The sequence below is a fragment of the Microtus ochrogaster genome, chromosome 8 (genome assembly GCF_000317375.1).
Source record: "Microtus ochrogaster isolate Prairie Vole_2 chromosome 8, MicOch1.0, whole genome shotgun sequence".
Lineage (NCBI taxonomy): Eukaryota > Metazoa > Chordata > Mammalia > Rodentia > Cricetidae > Microtus > Microtus ochrogaster.
In genome coordinates this window covers 5,010,253-5,028,392 of record NC_022015.1, presented here as the reverse complement: position 1 = coordinate 5,028,392, position 18,140 = coordinate 5,010,253, and the positions used below count along the sequence as shown (strand labels likewise).

The window sequence follows — 18,140 nt, the reverse complement described above, 5'->3', positions numbered from 1 at the left end:
TTCTCAGACCCAGGACCTTGTGCTTTGACATCCTAGAAGGCTCTATTCCTGAGCTGCATCCCTAAGCCATGGGACAGCTGCTTATAGAAACCTGTAACTTCTAGTTAAATTAACTGTAGGACATTCTTCATTTCTTTTTATTAAGTTCTCCCAAATTACTAGTTTCACCTTCAGAAGAAAATATTTATATTTAGTTTATTAGAGACTAGCAGAACTGTCAAACCATAATATTTAAAAGTATTTTAAAATAATTAATGCTCTAAAAATGGGAAGGGAAAACTGAAGCACGCACGGATCAAGACCTCTTAGCCGATTAGGATAGTAAATAATACCTAGAATTAGGAAGTCTGAGCCTACAAAATAGATTGACAGTTTGCTGAGTGTTTTATTCCACTGCCCACTCTGGTGGGTTCCACGTACTATTTTACGAGGTATGTGAAAATGTTTATCATGCAGCAGGAAAGAGACATTAGAATTAATATTTGTATTGGGTTTGGTTTTTTGAGGCAGGGTTTCTTTGTGTAGCCCTGGCTTTCATGGAACTTGTTCTGTAGACCAGACTGGCCTTGAACTTTAGAAATCTGCCTGCCTCTGCCTCAGAGTGCTGAGATTAAAGGCGGGTGCCACCACCTTCCAGTGAAAACTGCGTGTTTAAGACTAATTCTTAGAACATTTTTTTCATCTAATCTGATGCTTATTGGGAACTAGTCTGTAGCCTTGGTTCCAGGCACCGATGCCTTCAAGGAGTTTTTGCCAAAAACATTAGCATATAGCAACTAACTGCACACTTATTTATTTGCATTTTTAAGTGCATTGGTGTTTTGCCTGCATGTATGTTTGTGTGAGGGTATCAGATCCCCTGGAACTGGAGTAACAGAAAATTGTGAGCTGCCAAGTAGGTGCTGGAAATTGAACCTGGATCCTCTGGAAAAGCAGCCAGTGCTCTTAACTGATGAGCCGTCTCTCCAGCCCTGACTGTGCATTCTTGTTTCTTTGTTTTAAAAGATTGTTGTTGGATTTTTTTAAAGCTTTATTTTATTTATGTGTGTCTGTATGTTTGTGTCTCTGAGAGTACGCACACATGTCTGTGTTCACATGGAGGCCGGAAAAGAACCTCATTTTTCTGAGCTGGAGTTACTGTTGTTTGTTGGATGCTTGGTTTATGTGGGTGCTGGGATCTATCTAAACTCTGGTCCTCATGATTGTATAGTAAGTGCTTTTAAACAGTGAACCATCTCTCTAGCTCCCAAGGCTCAGAGGTTTTTCTTTGTTTGCTTGTTAATTTAAATATGAAGCTTAGTGGTTTGGGTGTTTATTCTGAAAGTCAGTATTCATCTATTATTTCTCCTTGACTTTGTTTTTATGTTCCACTTTGAACGTTTTGCTTTCTGGAATTTGGGAGAAATAAAATAATATTAGGAAAGAAAGTAATTTGTTCTGTTTTAGAATCTTATCTGTCATCTTTTTATCTCTTAGCGTTTTGAAATGTCACCACTTTTTATTTTCTGGGTTTGACTTCTGATGTGTTGTATATTAAATCTGAGAGATGATATAGTATAGTGGGGAAAATACCTCCAAATTTGGCTGTAGAGATACAGATCCCAGCTTTGATTGGCAATATAATAGATGCTAAAGCAAGTTACTGAAATCAGTCTTAATTTAAAGGTCTTTGAATATAATTTTTTTTTTCCTTTTTTGGATTTCTTGAGACAGGGTTGCTCCGTAGTTTTTGGTTCCTGTTCTGGAACTAGCTCTTGTAGACCAGGCTGGCCTCGAACTCACAGAGATCCGCCTGCCTCTGCCTCCCGAGTGTTGGGATTAAAGGCGTGCGCCACCACAGCCCGGCTTGAATTTAATTTTTTTTTCTTCAAATGGAACATTGCTCAGAATCCTAAGTTATAAAGATATCTAGAGAGTGTTTTTCTGTTACCAAGTGTTTTGTTCCAGGACAAATTTTATATTGTTTAAAATTAAGAGTGGAAAAATAAATTGTAATATTTTGCTTCTGTGCTGGCAAATATAATAGCTTTCTTTCTGGGTAACATCACATGCTCAGCTTCCTGAATATGATGGTCGTGTCAAACTCCAAGGAAATGGCTATATAACACAGGCACATGTGGCTATTTAAGTTATTTTTAAGACTAAGTTAAAAAGTCCACTTTATCTAGGTATGGTGGCAGAAGTCTGAACTCTGAGTACCAAGAGACTGAGGCAAGCAAATCACTGAGAGAGGCTAGCTTGAGCTACATAGTAAGTTTAAAGCTAGCCTAGATTATATAGTGATACTTTGTCTAGAGAAACCAAATAAATTTCTTCAGTTGAAATAGACACTTTTTGAGCCAGATGTGGTGGTACATACCTTGAATCTCATCACTTGGGATGGAGAGGCAGGAGGATCTTTGTGAGTTTAATCCCAGCCTATTCTTAGATGGTAATGAGTTACAGGACAGCCAGGGCTATTCCATGAGACACTGTCTCAAAAAAAAAGAAAAGAGACACTATCATTTCCCCCTTTTATTAATTTTTCAAAAAACATTTTTATTTTTTTAAAATTATTTTTTGCATGAGTGTTTTGCCTGCATGTTTGTAAGTGCACTGAATGTGTGCCTGGTACCAGTGGAGGCCAGGAGAGGGTGCCTGCCAAGAAAAAAGCAAAATAAAAGGAGAGGAAAGAGGGGAGGGAAGAACAGAGGATGAATGAAGAGGGGACACAGGAGGAAAAGAGGCAGAGAGTGAGAGATAAGTGAACAAAGTAATTTTAATACAAAATCTATGAAATAATACTTTGGGTGTGGGGAAATAACCTAGTTGGTAAAGTGCTTGAGTGATATCAGGGAAACCTAGGGCTCACTTTATATCTTTAGTAATATTTTCAGGGGCTTTATATTTACTTTCCTCCCTACAGCTCTCTTTTCTTCCATCCTTCCCTGTCCAAGTGTGTGTGTGTGTGCATGTGTGCGCGCACTTGCGTGTGTGCTCTGAAGATAGAACCCAGACAAGTATGAGCTACATTCAAAGCTCTACTTCTATTTTCTTGATATTTATTGAGCAGGTATTGTAATTAGAAATTGGATTATAGTTTTTCTTATTAGTGCTCTTTTCCATGACTGAACTGTAGGTACAGTTGTATGATAATTCTCTTTTAAGACAAGCCACTATAAAGGCTTCTTATAAAATATTTAGGCTTTGCATTTCCTCTGCTTTAGTGGGTCATATTACATGCCTGCCAGTGTCTTTCATCTTAATTAGTTAATTAGAACATTTTGTAAATGCTTCTATTCAGGTTACACTAAGCTGTACTAGACTGTGGGGACATGAACATGAATTATACTTTGTTCTTGTCCTAAAGGATCTTGTATAATGAGGGACACATGGTAGAAATAGTTTACTAGTCTATATGTAGTAATCATGTGTACATAATCAACAAAACTATACTTAAGCAATTATTAAAGAAGAAAAATTATATTAAAGGAAATTTCTATGACAAAACCACTTCCAAATACTTTGTTTAACTATTTTGTTAATTTATCATGATAAAAACCATATTTAGAAAATTCAAATAACATAAGAAGGGATCCAAAGAAAAATGAGTTTCCCTCTTATTTTTCTACTTGATATTTCTAGACTTTTTATTAAATCCGACTTCCCTGACTTCTCTAAACTTTTTAATAATAATTCATGATGTTGTGTGTCAGTAGTGGCTCCAGTACTTCATGCGCTGTGTGTGTTGTTAGATGTGCTCCAGCTCTTTGCAGCTCTGCTCATTTCTCGTCACCATCTGCTGCTGTGGCTTATTTCTCATCTTAGTGGTCTTTTAGCTCAAGCCCAATTTCTGTTTGTTTGGTATTTTTTGTTTGTTTGTTTGATGTTTGTCATGTCTCTACTGAGATTCCTTTTTGTTACTCATCAAGACTGTTCTCTTCTTTCAGATCATTGGATCTATGGGCCTTTGTTTGGATATATTTATAAAGAGTGCTTTGAAGTTTGCTAACCCAACATCTGGGTCCACATGGAGTCAGTTTTTATCAGATCCCTTTTCCTGTCTTGTTTCTTCACATGCCACAGTTTTTAGTTGACACTTGACTGTTCAGTGTTATCATGAGAGATGTTGTTTGCTCATTGAGGGCTATTTTGCCTGAACTCAGGCAGACTGATTTCCCCTGTATAGCAGCTCTGACCAGATCTTCCCTTTTCAAGTTTTTACTCATTGGCTTCATATCTGGGGTCAGGGGTGGGAGCAAGTTTGTGGAAGGAACTTCTTCCTGCACCTATTGCAAAGAACTTGGGCAGAGATTATAGTCAGATTTTTAAATTCACCCTTTCAGTGTCCTTTTTTGTGGAGTTAGAGGGGGATATACCCCCTTTGGTTCCAGCCTATTTGATAGTGGTCTTTATTCTTTTGACATCCTAACCATAAAGGTTTCAGTTTTCTGCTGTGTGTGTTGTGTATGATTAAGGAATACACTGAGTTAAGAAACAACAAATCCTAGATCTTCTGTCATGCAAGTTTTGATGGTAGATTCTACCTAGTGAAGATTCTTCTGTAGTCTGTATTTTATCAACAGGTTATCGGGGTTCTCCAGGGCTTCTGTCCCTTGCATGTATAATTTGGCAATCAGTCAATGATCTGAGCAAAATTTTTGCTCAAATATTGGGTCTTTACCTCCACTTTTGGTATATCTGTTTTAAGCTCTATTTGTACTTGGCAGTGTTGGTTTCTTTTTCCATGTTGAGCTGCATGGCTTCCTGGTTCTCTTCACCTTATTTACAGTAAGATAGAAGACACTGAGCAAAAACTTGGAAATGAACTCAGGGTCTATTCCTTTTCTTTCACTGTGATTTGGTTTTGAGATTTTCTAGTGTTTTAAATAGGCTTTAATTTAAAAAAATTTATGTATATGATATTTCGCCTGTATATATGTCTATATACCACTTGAGTGCCTAGTGTCACAGAGGTCAGAAAAGGACATTGATCCTCTGGAACTGGAGTTAGAGATGCTTGTGATCCATTGGTGGCATAATGGTGCTGGAAATCTAACCAGTGCTCTTAACCACTGAGCCATTTCTCCAGCCCGTTTTAAACAGCCTTTAAAAATAATCTATTCAAGTTTAAGTTGTTGTTTTCTATAGAGAAGTTTACTTGGCTACATTTAGACAAAATTTCTTTTTGTTCCTAAGATTTTCATTTGTTTTAAATTTTTGTGTGTGTGTCATGTAGTATTCAAGTCCCTCAAAATCCTACAGTTTTTGATCTTTCTAAAAATGACTGTTCAGTCCCTTGTCAGTTAATTTATGAATTTATATTACACTCCTTAAGGATATTTAAAATGGGGTAATCAAAAGGAAACTATAAATGTTTTTTAGAACCTTTTCAACTCTTTATGATTTTTACATCATCTTACTTTCTATTGCTGTGATAAAACACAATGACCAAGGCAACTTATACAGGGATGCATTTAATTGGGCTTACTCTATCAGATGGTTAGAGTCCATGATGGTGAGACAAAGGCCTCATAGTGTCAGGAGTAGCTCAGAGCTATATCTTGACTAAAAGAGCTATCTTTAGAAATGACACAAGTCTTTCTGAAACCTTGAAGCCTGCCCTCGATGACACACCTCCTCCAAGGGCCACATCATCCAAACTTTTCAAAACAGTTGCAGACCTAATGAACAGGCCCAGCCTCTGCAATAGACTATTTCTAAGTTATTTAGAACATGGACTATTTCTGTTGTTTCTGTATTCTCTCAAAACACTGTGCAGTACTTCAGTAATTGCTTTTGAAGATCCAACAGTAGCATGTTTCAGATTGCCCACTGTGGTGTGGATGGATGTTTGGGACTCAAATGCCAATTTTTGAAGGAACTTTTTAAGCTAAGCAATTTAGATAGGGGAACTGGAAAGCCTTTAACGTTTTTTTTTTTTTAATTTCATTGAAGCAAATATGCCAAGAAGCTTACTGAGATAATAAGGTTGGTCAGCGTTTTATTAAACCAATACAAGTGACAAATCTTTACAGAGTACAAGACCATTGTCCCACAGTAGAGTGTGTGTGTGTGTTTGTGTGTGTGTGTGTGTCTGTGTGTGTGTACTCCCATGCTACCCCATGCACGTGGAAGTCAGAGGACAGTCTTCAGGAGTCGGTTCTCCCACTAGACTGTAAGACTTTGCTTTGCACAAGTGCTTTTACCCAGGAGCCATCTTACTGGCCCTGTCTTTGAATTTTGTGAACAGCTCCTCATTTCACTCCATCAAATTCAGTTAGAAATTTAGTTGAAAGAATGCTGGAGCCAGTGTCAGAGAACCTGGTTCTAGTCAGATTTACATAATTTTGCTAGACAATTTGAGCAAAGTTGTATACATTTGTTTATCAATTAATTAGTTTGATGGTGGTGGTAGTGGTGTATGTTCACAATCCCTGTAAGTAAAATCTGATCTGTTGTCAAATGAATGTGTGATTTTCAAGATCAGGACTATTTTATATACTAAATTATTACCGTTTTTTTTTTTTTGTTGTTGTTTTTTTTCTCTGTAGCTTTGGAGCCTGTCCTGGAACTAGCTGTTGTAGACCAGGCTGGTCTCGAACTCACAGAGATCTGCCTGCCTCTGCCTCTCGAGTGCTGGGATTAAAGGTGTGCGCCACCACCGCCCGGCATTATTACTGTTTTTTAAAATCTGACTGCTGATCAACATTGTAAACTGCAAAATTACCAAAATTCTGAGGTTATTTTCTGTTCTATATATGGGATTATAAGGCCAGTCATCTTGATGATTGGGAAGGTTATATATTTAATATACTTTTAAAATACTTAGTTAAGCTATTATGTAAGCTATTATGTAAAGTTTCTTTGTAACTTTGATAGATTTAGTAGCTCTAAACCTTGTATATATGGAGAAAATATTGATAGGATTCATTGATAAAGCACTTTGTAGTAATTGCACTGTAGGGAAACATTAGGTTAACTTTATACAAACATTTGCCAGCAAAAATTAACTTTCTATTTAGCATCAATTTGGTTAAGGAAAAAATAACAGTGTTATTTGGCCTTAAAATGCCTTGTGCCACTGGGAAATGTAGTTTAGAGGTAGAGCACTAGAATAGCCTCCATGAGGTCCTAAATTTAATCCCTGGTAGAGAAAAAGCAAAAAGATGCCTTTTAAAGCATCTTAATTTTGGCAGTTAAGAAATGTTCCAAGTGAAAATTTATGTAAAATAATCATTCTATGGATTGTTTTTGCTTTAGGGGTACTGATTGATTGGTGTTTGGAAACATGAAATACTTTGATAATTGTTTAAGTGTACTTATGTAAGTACTATATTAAATTGACACACAAGGGTAGCAAATTGAGCAGATGTATCAAGTGGAAAGTACCTTTAAAAGACTTCCAGGGTTTATTTTGATCTGATCTGTGACATTTTATGGTTAACATTTGATGATCTCCTTAGCACTTTACAAGTATATCATAATAATCTCAAGTATATGAGAGTCTGTGGCTGTTTTATTCTGCATGGCATAGACTTAAAGGTCAACACTACTCTTTTATGTAGGTTATGGGTGCTACATGTGTGCTTTCAGAGCAGTAGTGTGAGGAGACTTGGAGTGGGATGGCAGGACGGCCTCATCCCTATGACAGTAACTCCAGCGATCCAGAGAACTGGGATCGGAAATTGCATAGTAGACCTCGTAAACTTTATAAACATTCAAGGTAGGTAGAATATATACATTTCCATATCAAAGCGCTATTCAATCTGATTATTAAAACCATTGCTTCATTGATTGTGGCAAACCATGTCAGGATGTGGCCTTGTTTATAAAGCACTGTGCATGCTTGTTTCTCCTGAAAAAGCTTTTAGAGAAACGTTTCTTTTAATTTTTTTAGTATTTGTGTTTCTTTGACTACTTTTGCCTCTAGATTATGTTAATATCTTAGTTGACTACATAATTAGGTATTATAATTTGATCAGTTTGAAATTCTGGCATGTTAGGTTAGTTCTGATGTACTTGATACTAACAGAAGGTTAATTCTTCTTTAAATATATTATGTGTGCAGATTTCAATCGACAGTTTATATGTTTGTGTCAGTACTAAGGACATCTTTAAGTGTGCAAATGTATTCTATGGGCACACTGATGGAATGGGAACATTCATCTTTCCAGACAGACTCTGCTGGTTCATTTTGAGTTTGATTCATGAAATGAAATTGATCTCAAAAGTTCATGCTTATGTTTGTTATTTTTTAACTTTGATTTTACACTATGTGATAAAATGAGAGCTTCATTTAGAATACTTTGTAATCTGATAAGATAAGACATAAACTGACAGTTCATAAATACCACATTGCACGGGTATGTAAGGATGTTTTCATAGAGAATTTGTTTTCTGAATATTATGTAGAGGATATTACTGGAATAAATTAGCTTACTCAAATAAAAAATTTCTTCTGATTATTGACAAAAAATATAAATTTTCTCGAAATAATAATACCAAAACTTTGAATTCCTTTTTGTAATATTAAAAACTGTTTTGAATACCTTAAACTATGTATTTAGAAAATATGAGTGATTAGGTACTTTCTGACTTCTTACCTGACAAGATACTTACATGTATTGTATACTTTCATGTGTTGTCTTAAGTTGATTTCATTAATTTCCAAGTACATGCTACACAGTGTAAATATTTTTTGGTTTGTTTTATTCTTTGTGTATATGTCCTTCAAGTAAGACTCTCATTTATTTCCTAGATAATTATCTTGTCCTTATTTTGGAGGCTTTAATGATATGAGTTTTATCATTGTATGGGACTGTAGTTGTATGTATCATAGTGCATGTGTCTATTTCAAGTGAATTTTGTGTTATGCTTTTTAATTCTTGATATGTTTCTGCTGGTGTGCAATAGTGCATTATTTAATGAAGATGTGAGAAGGGTACAAATGTCATTGTTTGTTTTTAGAAAGGTTCATGCATTCAGAGGTAAAATTTTGTAGTAGTGATGTTTTCATTTCAGTAACCTCTCTATTATATCCTGAATGGCTGTGTTTTAAACTTTTTGTGGGGATTGAGCATAGAGCTTTGTACATGCTAACGAAGTACTTTGCTACAAAGAATTTTGTTAGCAACTTTTTGATGCTGTTTTTGGGGTAAGCAGTAAGAGTATATAGGGTTGTTTGAATGTAAGATATTCAAGTGAAATAAAAAATAATAAGACAGGACAGTGTATTGGCAGCACCTAGGAGGCAGAAGCAGGCAGAACTCAAGACTTCAACTTGAGAGCATTCAAGGCTACAAACTAAGACTCATTTTGAGGGGCAGGGGGAGAAAGTGGAAGAAGAAGAAATTGGTTTAAGTTTCTTTTAAGCTAGGTGTGGTAGTGCACGCTTAAGCTCTAGCATTTGGTAGGTGAAGTTGGGAGGATCAGAAGTTCAAGGTCACCCGGGCTACTTAAAACCCTGTCTCAAGTCAGCACAAGTCAGCAAAATGTTAATGGGGACTAGAGAGAAGACCAAAGTTCAATCTCAGCACCTACATTTGGCAGCTTAGAACTGCCTTCAGTTCTAGTTCCAGGGGATCCCTGTGCCATGAGGCCTCTAGGGCACTTGCATGTGCATAACATAAATTTAGGCAGACACACATGCATACACATAAATAATTTTTTTTAATATTATGGGAAACCTTTTGAGTGGATTTATATTAAGACTGATTTATATTAAGCCCAAATAAAAACAGCTTACTTTTAGAAATTGCTTATCCTGTATTTTAGGAATTTCACTTAAAACACTGTAAGAGAAAAAAAAGGGCTGTTTAACACCAACAAAAGAGAAAAACCTGCCCTCAATTCAGAAGGGCACTCAAAGGGTGCCAGGGTGCTTGTGGGCACTGCTGTGGAGTACTTGGATCCATATATAGGCTAATTAGAAAATTGTAGGACACATAAATCATCGCACTGACTTGTAAAATGAAGTTCAGAGAAAGGGTCATTGTCAGCTTGAGTTAGAGGAAAATAAGATGAGCTAGTCCTGAGGCGCTTACAGCATTAGAGTAAGGATGGGTATATCTGTCAGGACCTTCAGGAGAGATTACCTTACCCGGATCTGAGGGCACAGCTTTGGATAGCATCACTGTTTCCATTAGGTAGTTGAAAAAAATGAGGTTAATAGTCTTGCCCAAGCATGTAATCACAAAGCTCTAATTTATAGACGTTATTCTCATTCTTTTTAAAATTTTAAATACTATATTGTTACAGATAGAAGAGGTATAATGAACTCATTTACTATCCCCCAGACTGGTTACTAATTCATGTCTGATACGTTCAGACTCTGTGTTTCCTCCTGTTCACCACCACTCCCTACCCCCTTTTCATTCTCAAGAATTTTGACATTTGAGTAAATCCCCCCCCCCTCTTTTTAAAGAGGTTTTGTTGGTGGTGGTAGTAGTTAGTGGTGGTGGTAGTTTTGGTACTTAAATCCAGAGGAAAGAGGTACCTCATGCATCATAGTTGCTTAAGAATATCAGGGTCAAAGTCCTCTAATTTTTTGACTTTCCCCTCAGGTTCACAAGATGAATGTGTAGCATTAACCATTTTCTTTACCTTCTAGACAAAGGGGAATGAGAATATTTGGGGGAATTTCTAATAGGTATCTGCTTATAAATGATATCACTATCTCTAGATCAGGGAGACTGAGGATAAGGAAATACAGTTTTTAATTTAGGTCTGTTGCCTTAAGCAAGACTGGCAATTTATAAATACTAAAATGGATTTTGTAAATAGTAAATAATTTTCTTCATTTAATTTTAGTAGATAATGTAAAAGTTATTTTTTAAATGTGCTATTTATGTGTATTTTAAAATAACCTATGTTTTTAGTATTTTTACTTTAATGCCCCCCCACCTTCTTTACTCTCAATGATCAAATAAGTGTGGATTTATAAAAGTAGTAGTAGTTACCTTCTATGTGTACTGACTTTTGTTGATAATTAAGGGCTTGGTATAGAAGTCATGATTTCTAGGAAATACAATTTTTTTATTTTTGAGATTATCAGATTATCATTTAAAACATTTCTCCTTTTCCTTTCCTGCCTTCAAACCCTCCCACAAATCTCTCCCCAATTTCCTTCAAGTCCATGACCCCTTATTTTCACCAGTTTTTATTGCATGCATATGTAAATATATAAATAATTCTAATTCACTCTGTTTTTTGAATGCAGGTTTTCTGTGATGAACCTAGAATTTGTATACAAATAAATTAGGTTAAAACCAGTGAGCTTTGCTTCTGTGTTACATACATATATGATATATGTAGCTAGTATAGGTAATGTGTATGTAGAGGAACTTTCTAGCTTGCTGAAGTTGGTAACAGTGATTTCAGTTGAAGCATACTTGGCCTGAAATGTGATAACTTTTTTTTTAAATTACAAATTAGAGGGCTTTTTTTTTTTTTACGATTTTTTAAAAAGAAAACTAACACCTCTTTTGTAAAATGTTAAAATGTCTGACTAAAAAAACACACTAAAGGCTCTTGAATTTGATAGAAAATATGACTATGTAAAAACTGCTCTCTGCAGTCTGCTCAGGTTTCTAAAGATAAATGCATATATCCAATATCAGGCTTTGTAAGGTTTCATTTCCACACAGAAGCACACATGCTTGCTTTTTTTTGGAGACTACATGTAAAACATGCTTGCTTTTCCGTTCCCCTTTGGAATAGTTAGAATAGGAAAGTTTGGTTCTTAACAGAATAGTTGTGGGTGGATTCTTAGGCTGCAGGTATTTTCCTTGTGGCTTTAAAGAGCTCGCTGTCTACAACGGATACACTGGTACTGGAAGGATGGAGTTATCTGCATCCTAGTTCTAAAACCTGGCAAACCATCAGAGCTAGAATTAGCTTTACAGATGGCATTTGGCAATAGATCTACATATCTCTAAGCCCTCCGCTCCTGCGTTTTCTTCCACCTGCCTATCAATTACAATAGCCAATCACTGTTCAGAAATGGAGAAGTGGGATGATCACTGCTCACACGATGCTGTTTGGTTAGAAACGTCAGTGCTGCACAACCCACGGCTGAGTCAGTGTCTGTGAGAAAATGAGCTGAATTAATATTTAGAGGGGGTTGATTCTCTGAACATTTAAAGCTTAAATAGCTGCAACAGCAGGATTACACAGTAGAGAGGAGAAAGCTAAAGGAGGTCTGTGGACAGGTGAGGTAGGAGGAGACTGGAAGATTTTCTGATTGTTCAGAAGAATCTTGAGGATGATGGAAATACCAGATGAACTAAAGTTTCCTAGTAATGCCCAAGGATGCTGACCTGGCTTTCAATGCTGCATTGTTTGAAAAAGCAGAGTCCCTTTACACTCTGATTTTAAATTTTTTCTCTTGTTTTTGTGTGTCTACCCTGGCATATACTAAAGGAAGGTGTGTATTCGTTTTTTACATACTATCTCTGGATTTAACTATATACAAGAATGAGTATAAGAGAGGTAGAGAGAGCAATGTTAGCCTTTGTTTCATAATAGGCATTTACATTTCTGAATGTAAAAGACCATGCTTTGAATTTGAGTTTAATGGCACATTTAAAATAAATGGAGTATGTTATTGTTTTCATAGGTTTGGTGCTTTGTTATTTCATGTAACCTGAGAATGCATTATATTTAGTATTTATATTTTATGAATGCAAAACTTAACTAAGGAAACAAATTTTGAAGCATTTTGATACATTGGAAATAAAATTCAAGATAAAAAATTAAATAATTACCTAAAAGTGGAGTTAAGGAAATTTTTTTCTTTGAAATGAATTAGAGATGAATGGAACTGTTTATATGTAGTAATTTTTTTACAAGACTGAATTTGTTTGAATGGGGAAGCCCTGTGGCTGGACGACTGTCTAGTCTACAGGATACAAGCAGAAGATCTAAATGCTGCTACTGAGAAAGAATTGCCAGGCACGATCTTTGTGTTACTGTAGTTTAATGTTAAACCTGATAGAAAAAATTTGTAAACCAGGATAATTGCTCTTGATGTGATATTTTAAATCTTTACAGGTGACAATGCTTACTTGATTAGGAAATTTTAGCACAATTTAACATGTTAATAAAATTTTCTCTGTCTTTATTACCAGTTATTTTGTAGGGATTTTTGGTATATTCAGTATATTAAAATTACTTTATTCTAATGTAAGTAATTATAACATCTTTGCCTTATTTCAGTATCCATTATTATTCCCCTGCCTAGTCTCAAAAAATATTATCATTCAGTTATATCTGTCTATATTGTATATGTTATATATAATATATTGTATTTATTACTATATATTATATATTTTTATTGATTATATGTGATATATATGCATATATAATGAATTTTATATTGGTGGTCGTAGGCCTAGAAATGATTTTTATAAGCTTGTTACCATAATAAAATTATAAAAGAAGAACTTCAAGCTGAATCTTCTTACCTTACACTTTGTGGAATATTTTTCTCTGGTTCTGCTTATTCTTTTCTGGTAATAATTCTTGTCCTATTATGAAAGTGATACATATTGATTACATCAATTTGATAAGCACTGAAAAGCATATAGAAAAAATGTTACTTTTCTAGTAAAAGAAAATAACATTAGACATTGCATCTTTAACCAAATATGAATATGTATCATACATGTATATTTTAAATGACTTCTAGATACTATTAAATGTTCTGTTATATAAGATATATTCTCAAAATTATGAACATTCTGTCATGGTCATCTATAGCACACAGTGCCATTTAATTGTAGTTCTTCTGAAATTTGACCAGAGATATTATTAACATGGTTTTCATTCTATATTTTTCAAAAAGGAGGACTTGTTTTAAGGAGTTAAGTAAAAATGTAATTTTTATTTTATTTTATTTTTTCTAACAATAAAAAGATCCTTGATATGATTTCACCTTGAGCTCACTAAAGATATGCACAGTGTTTTAAATGAAACAGATAGTTGTATTTTTTTAAAGTCCATATAAAAATCAGGAAGAATGGGGTTCAAATGAGATGAGACATTAGAAAATGGGAGCACTGTCCAGAAAGGTCTGTTGTGTGACATTTCGTGAAAGAAGGTAGGTTCAGGGCAGTGCAGTACTAGTGTGTGACAGTGAAGGTTTAGAAGCTCTCAGAGAGAAAGAACGCTAGAAACACCAGTAACAAACACGAGAACAAGCTTGTTAGTGACACAGAAGCCGGAGATTGGTGCAGATGACCCAAGGAGGAAGCTGCAGTCAATCAACGTCTTCCACTTATTAGTAATTCTTGTGGTCTTTGAAGATTTATAAGAGCATAAGGACTGCTGAAAGATTCTGTGTCTGGTTTTGAAGCAGCCACAACATTTTGGAACAGAAACGAGAAGGATAATATAGGACTAACTAACTAAAAGAAGGCCAGATGAGAATGAAATGCAGTTGTAGTTAGCATGCCATGTGCCCTTGGAATATGTTTGAACCTTTTTCTTTTTTTGTAGAATACCCTTGAATGTAAGGTAGGTAAGGGGACTAAATGTAAGGAATTCCAAGGATATCAAGGATATTTGTAAGGGCTGTTAGACACCACTGTGTGGTTTTAGTGTTGTGCATGAGAAGAGGCTGAGGGTGGCTGAATACATGACACAAAACAGTGTAGGATGGCTGCTACCGCCCCGTTCTCTCCCCATCTTTCTCAGTTATTAAGGACTCTTAGAATAAGAAGTATTTTCAGATACTTGAAAAGTTTTAGTTTGATAAAGAAATTAAGCCAGGCTTGGTTTTGCATGCCCTTAATTCCAGCTCTCAGGAGACAGAGGCAGGTGGTGAATTTGAGACCAGCCTGGTCTACCCAAGCTTCCAGGACAGTTAGGGCTACGTAGAGAAACCCTGTCTCAAACAAACAAACAAACAAACAAACAAACAAAAAACAGGAAAGAAATTAAGTTTGGTTTGAGTCAGGCTTACTTGAGGCTAGCAGCATGAACTCCTGAAATTGTTTGCATCATATCTCAGACCTTGAACTTAATTAACTCTGGTTTCAGACAACTAGTAGATAAAGTATTAGATTATTAGATAGATACCGAAATTTCAGCTAGACTTCACAAACATTATTAAGATATACCAAGATATGAGTTTGTTAGTTTATTCATTTGTATTTGTTTGTTTTTGTCAGTGTGACACAGGCTGTTGCTGTCTGGGAAAAGGAACCTCTGTTGAGGAATTGCCTCTGTTATAGCTGGTAGGCAAGTCTGTGAGGGCATCTTTTGATTAGTGATTGAAGTGGGAGGACCCAGCTCACTGTAACATGGGTTGCATAGGGAAGGCAAACTGAACAAGCCACAGGGAGTCAGACAGCAAGCAGCATTTCATCCTGGCTTCTGTTTTGGTTCCTGTCTTCCAATATTTTTCTGACCTTAAGTTACTGCCCTGACTTCCTTAGTGATGAACTGTGATCAGAATGTATAGGCCAAATAAATTCTTCTCTTTATGTTTTGATCATGTTGTTGTTGTTTTTTTTTTTATCACATCACATTTCTTAGTTAGAAATCTAACAAAGACAGACATATTTAAAATTAAGTAAGATAACTCCTCAGAGTATAATTACTGTTGTGTACTTGTGCCAGATCTCTCTGCTAGATATGGTTACCGTCTATAAATGAATACCAGTCACACTGCAGATACTGTTTTTCGTCTTAACAGTTTTCTGACATGAATGCTACTATGTCAGTAGCTTCTGAAGTTCTACTCCCTTCTTTCTTAGGAGCCTGCATATTGCATGAAAACTTCTTTGTTTGATTTTCTTTTCACTTATTTTTTTTTCTCTTTTCAGGGTATTACAGATATTTTCTTTCTGCTGTAATCTTTTAAAAATTGTTATTTTTTTGTGGTGGTGAATGAGAATGGCCCCCATATGCTCATATTTAAACGTGTGTTCTACAGTTGATGGGACTGTTAGGGAAAGACTAGGAAGTGTGGCTTCATTGGAGGTGTGTCACTGGGTGGGCCTTGAGATTTCAAAAGCCCATGCCATCCTTAGTTTCTCTCTCTTTCTTTCTGCCTGGATCAGTTGTAAGCTATTAACTACTGCTTCAGCACCATGAATGTAGCTGGCTGACATGTTCTCCCACCATGATGGTCACAGACTCTAACCCTTTTAAACCCTGAGCTCCAATTAAATGGTTTCTGTCGTAAGCTGCCTTGTTCATGGTGTTTGACATGACAGTAGAAAACTTACCAAGACAATTCTGAATTGTAAGAGTTCATTACTATTCTTTAATATGTGATTTCCCCACCACCACTGAGGATAGAACTGTGACATCATCACTGAAAAATTTACCAGCTCTACCTTTGTCAAGCCATGAGTTGTTTCTACATAATTGTCATTTTAAAGCCATTTACTAAGTACAATCAGATAAACTTTTGGTTCTTTGTTTCTTCATACAACATACTTGAGATTCATTCACAAAGTTAGGCTTATTAGTAGTTTATTATACCTTTTTATTTAAGAGTGATAGCCCATAGTGTGGCTGTACCCTGGCATATTATCTCTTCAGGAAACGCCATGGTTAGTGTCGTAATCCTCAAAGCAGTGTTTAGAGCTGGACTTTTTTTTTTTTTTTAAATTTTTTGGGTGTTTTTGACACAGGGTTTCTCTGTAGCTTTGGAGACTGTCCTGGAACTAGCTCTTGTAGACCAGGCTGGCCTCGAACTCACAGAGGTCTGCCTGCCTCTGCCTCCCTAGTGCTGGGATTAAAGGCGTGTACCACCACCACCCAGTTAGAGTTAAGATTTTTAAAACATTGTGCATGACTTTTATGTGACAGTTCTATTGTAGGAATTTATGGTTTTATTATACAAAACTGAGCCATTTGTAATTAAGTAATACATTACTGTTGCATAAAGAAATAAGCAGCATTGTAAGGTAAAGTTGTAAAATTTTAAATGCAGGTAGGTATTTTGGTTGACTTTATTGTAAATAAAGTTGGTTTATTTACATAACAAGAGGTAGTAGAAGTTAATGGTCCCTTATTGATAAAACATTGTGATGTGGAAGAGTTCTTGATTGAGGAATCCGATGTGGGTGTTTGTCATAGCTTTATTGGATAGTGTTGGTCTGTGAGCTCTATAGTTAGTGATCAGTTGCTTTTGTAGCTGTTTTTTAATCTGTTGCTGGTTTCTGAGACCATAAACTATACAGCTGTGTGTAAGAGTCTGTGTCGGCTGGTGGGGAAAACTTTAGTGTGAGCCAGTGAGAAAGCTATGGGAGGAAAAGACTATTACGAAAAGAAAAACTGAATTGAAATTTGTTACGTATAATGAGCGTGGCTCAACACTGGTTTCCTGGTATGGTAGTCTCAAGCACGTTGTGTGGCCAAAAAGCCGATTTTGGTGTACAGTTTGATAAATTTAGATAGTTTATACACTCATAAAGCCTCAACCACCATGAGAGTAATTTGTTTTTGTTTTTGTTTTTTTTTCGAGACAGGGTTTTTCTATGGCTTTGGAGCCTGTCCTGGAACTAGCTCTGTAGACCAGGCTGGTCTCGAACTCACAGAAATCCGCCTGCCTCTGCCTCCCGAGTGCTGGGATTAAAAGCGTGCGCCACCACCGCCCGGCATGCTATTTTTACATCCAAAAGTTTCCCGAGTTCCCTTTTCTCAGTTGCTGCCCTTTATGTTCGTGCATCCACCAAGCTGTCTTCTAACTCTACCCATTGTCTGTATTTCCTAGAATTTTATGTGTTTGATTGTGTCTGCCTCTTTGAGTTGACATAGTTGTTTTGAGATTTACTCCTTCTATGAGTTGTATAACTTGTGAAAAATATTTATGTTTAATGAGTCTTATCATCTGTAGGAATATACCACAAAAGTTTGCCTACCTGCTCACGGACATTCAGTAGTTTCCAATTTTGAGTGGTTATATATAAAACTTAGAAAAATATTTGTATATGCAAGTTAAATTTTTTATTGATATTTATTGAGCTCTACATTTTTCTCTGCTTCCCTCCTTGCCTCTCCCATCCCTCTTCAACCCTCCCCCAAGGTCGCCATGCTCCCAATTTACTTAGGAGATCTTGTCTTTTTCTACTTTCTACTTCCCATGTAGATTAGATCTATGTAAGTCTCTCTTAGGGTCCACATTGTTGTCTAAGTTCTCTGGG

At 35.9% G+C, this 18,140-nt stretch overlaps 1 protein-coding gene across 4 annotated transcripts in view; it reads left to right on the top strand.

Annotated features, from left to right (window-relative positions):
- The window catches only part of Btbd10 (BTB domain containing 10), a 54,675-nt gene that overhangs the window by 6,797 nt on the left and 29,738 nt on the right, over positions 1–18,140 (top strand). For 2 of the 4 annotated variants that reach the window (XM_013347702.2, XM_005351022.2), the window contains one exon: positions 7,548–7,705. The exons of 1 other annotated variant lie outside the window; for it this stretch is intronic. In XM_013347702.2, coding sequence (XP_013203156.1) covers positions 7,605–7,705 — 101 coding nt within the window. In that variant the 5' untranslated portion in view covers positions 7,548–7,604. Of the gene's footprint in view, positions 1–7,547; positions 7,706–12,045; positions 12,407–18,140 lie in introns of those variants that run through there. One more of the 4 variants, XM_005351021.2, reaches the window with a different exon arrangement.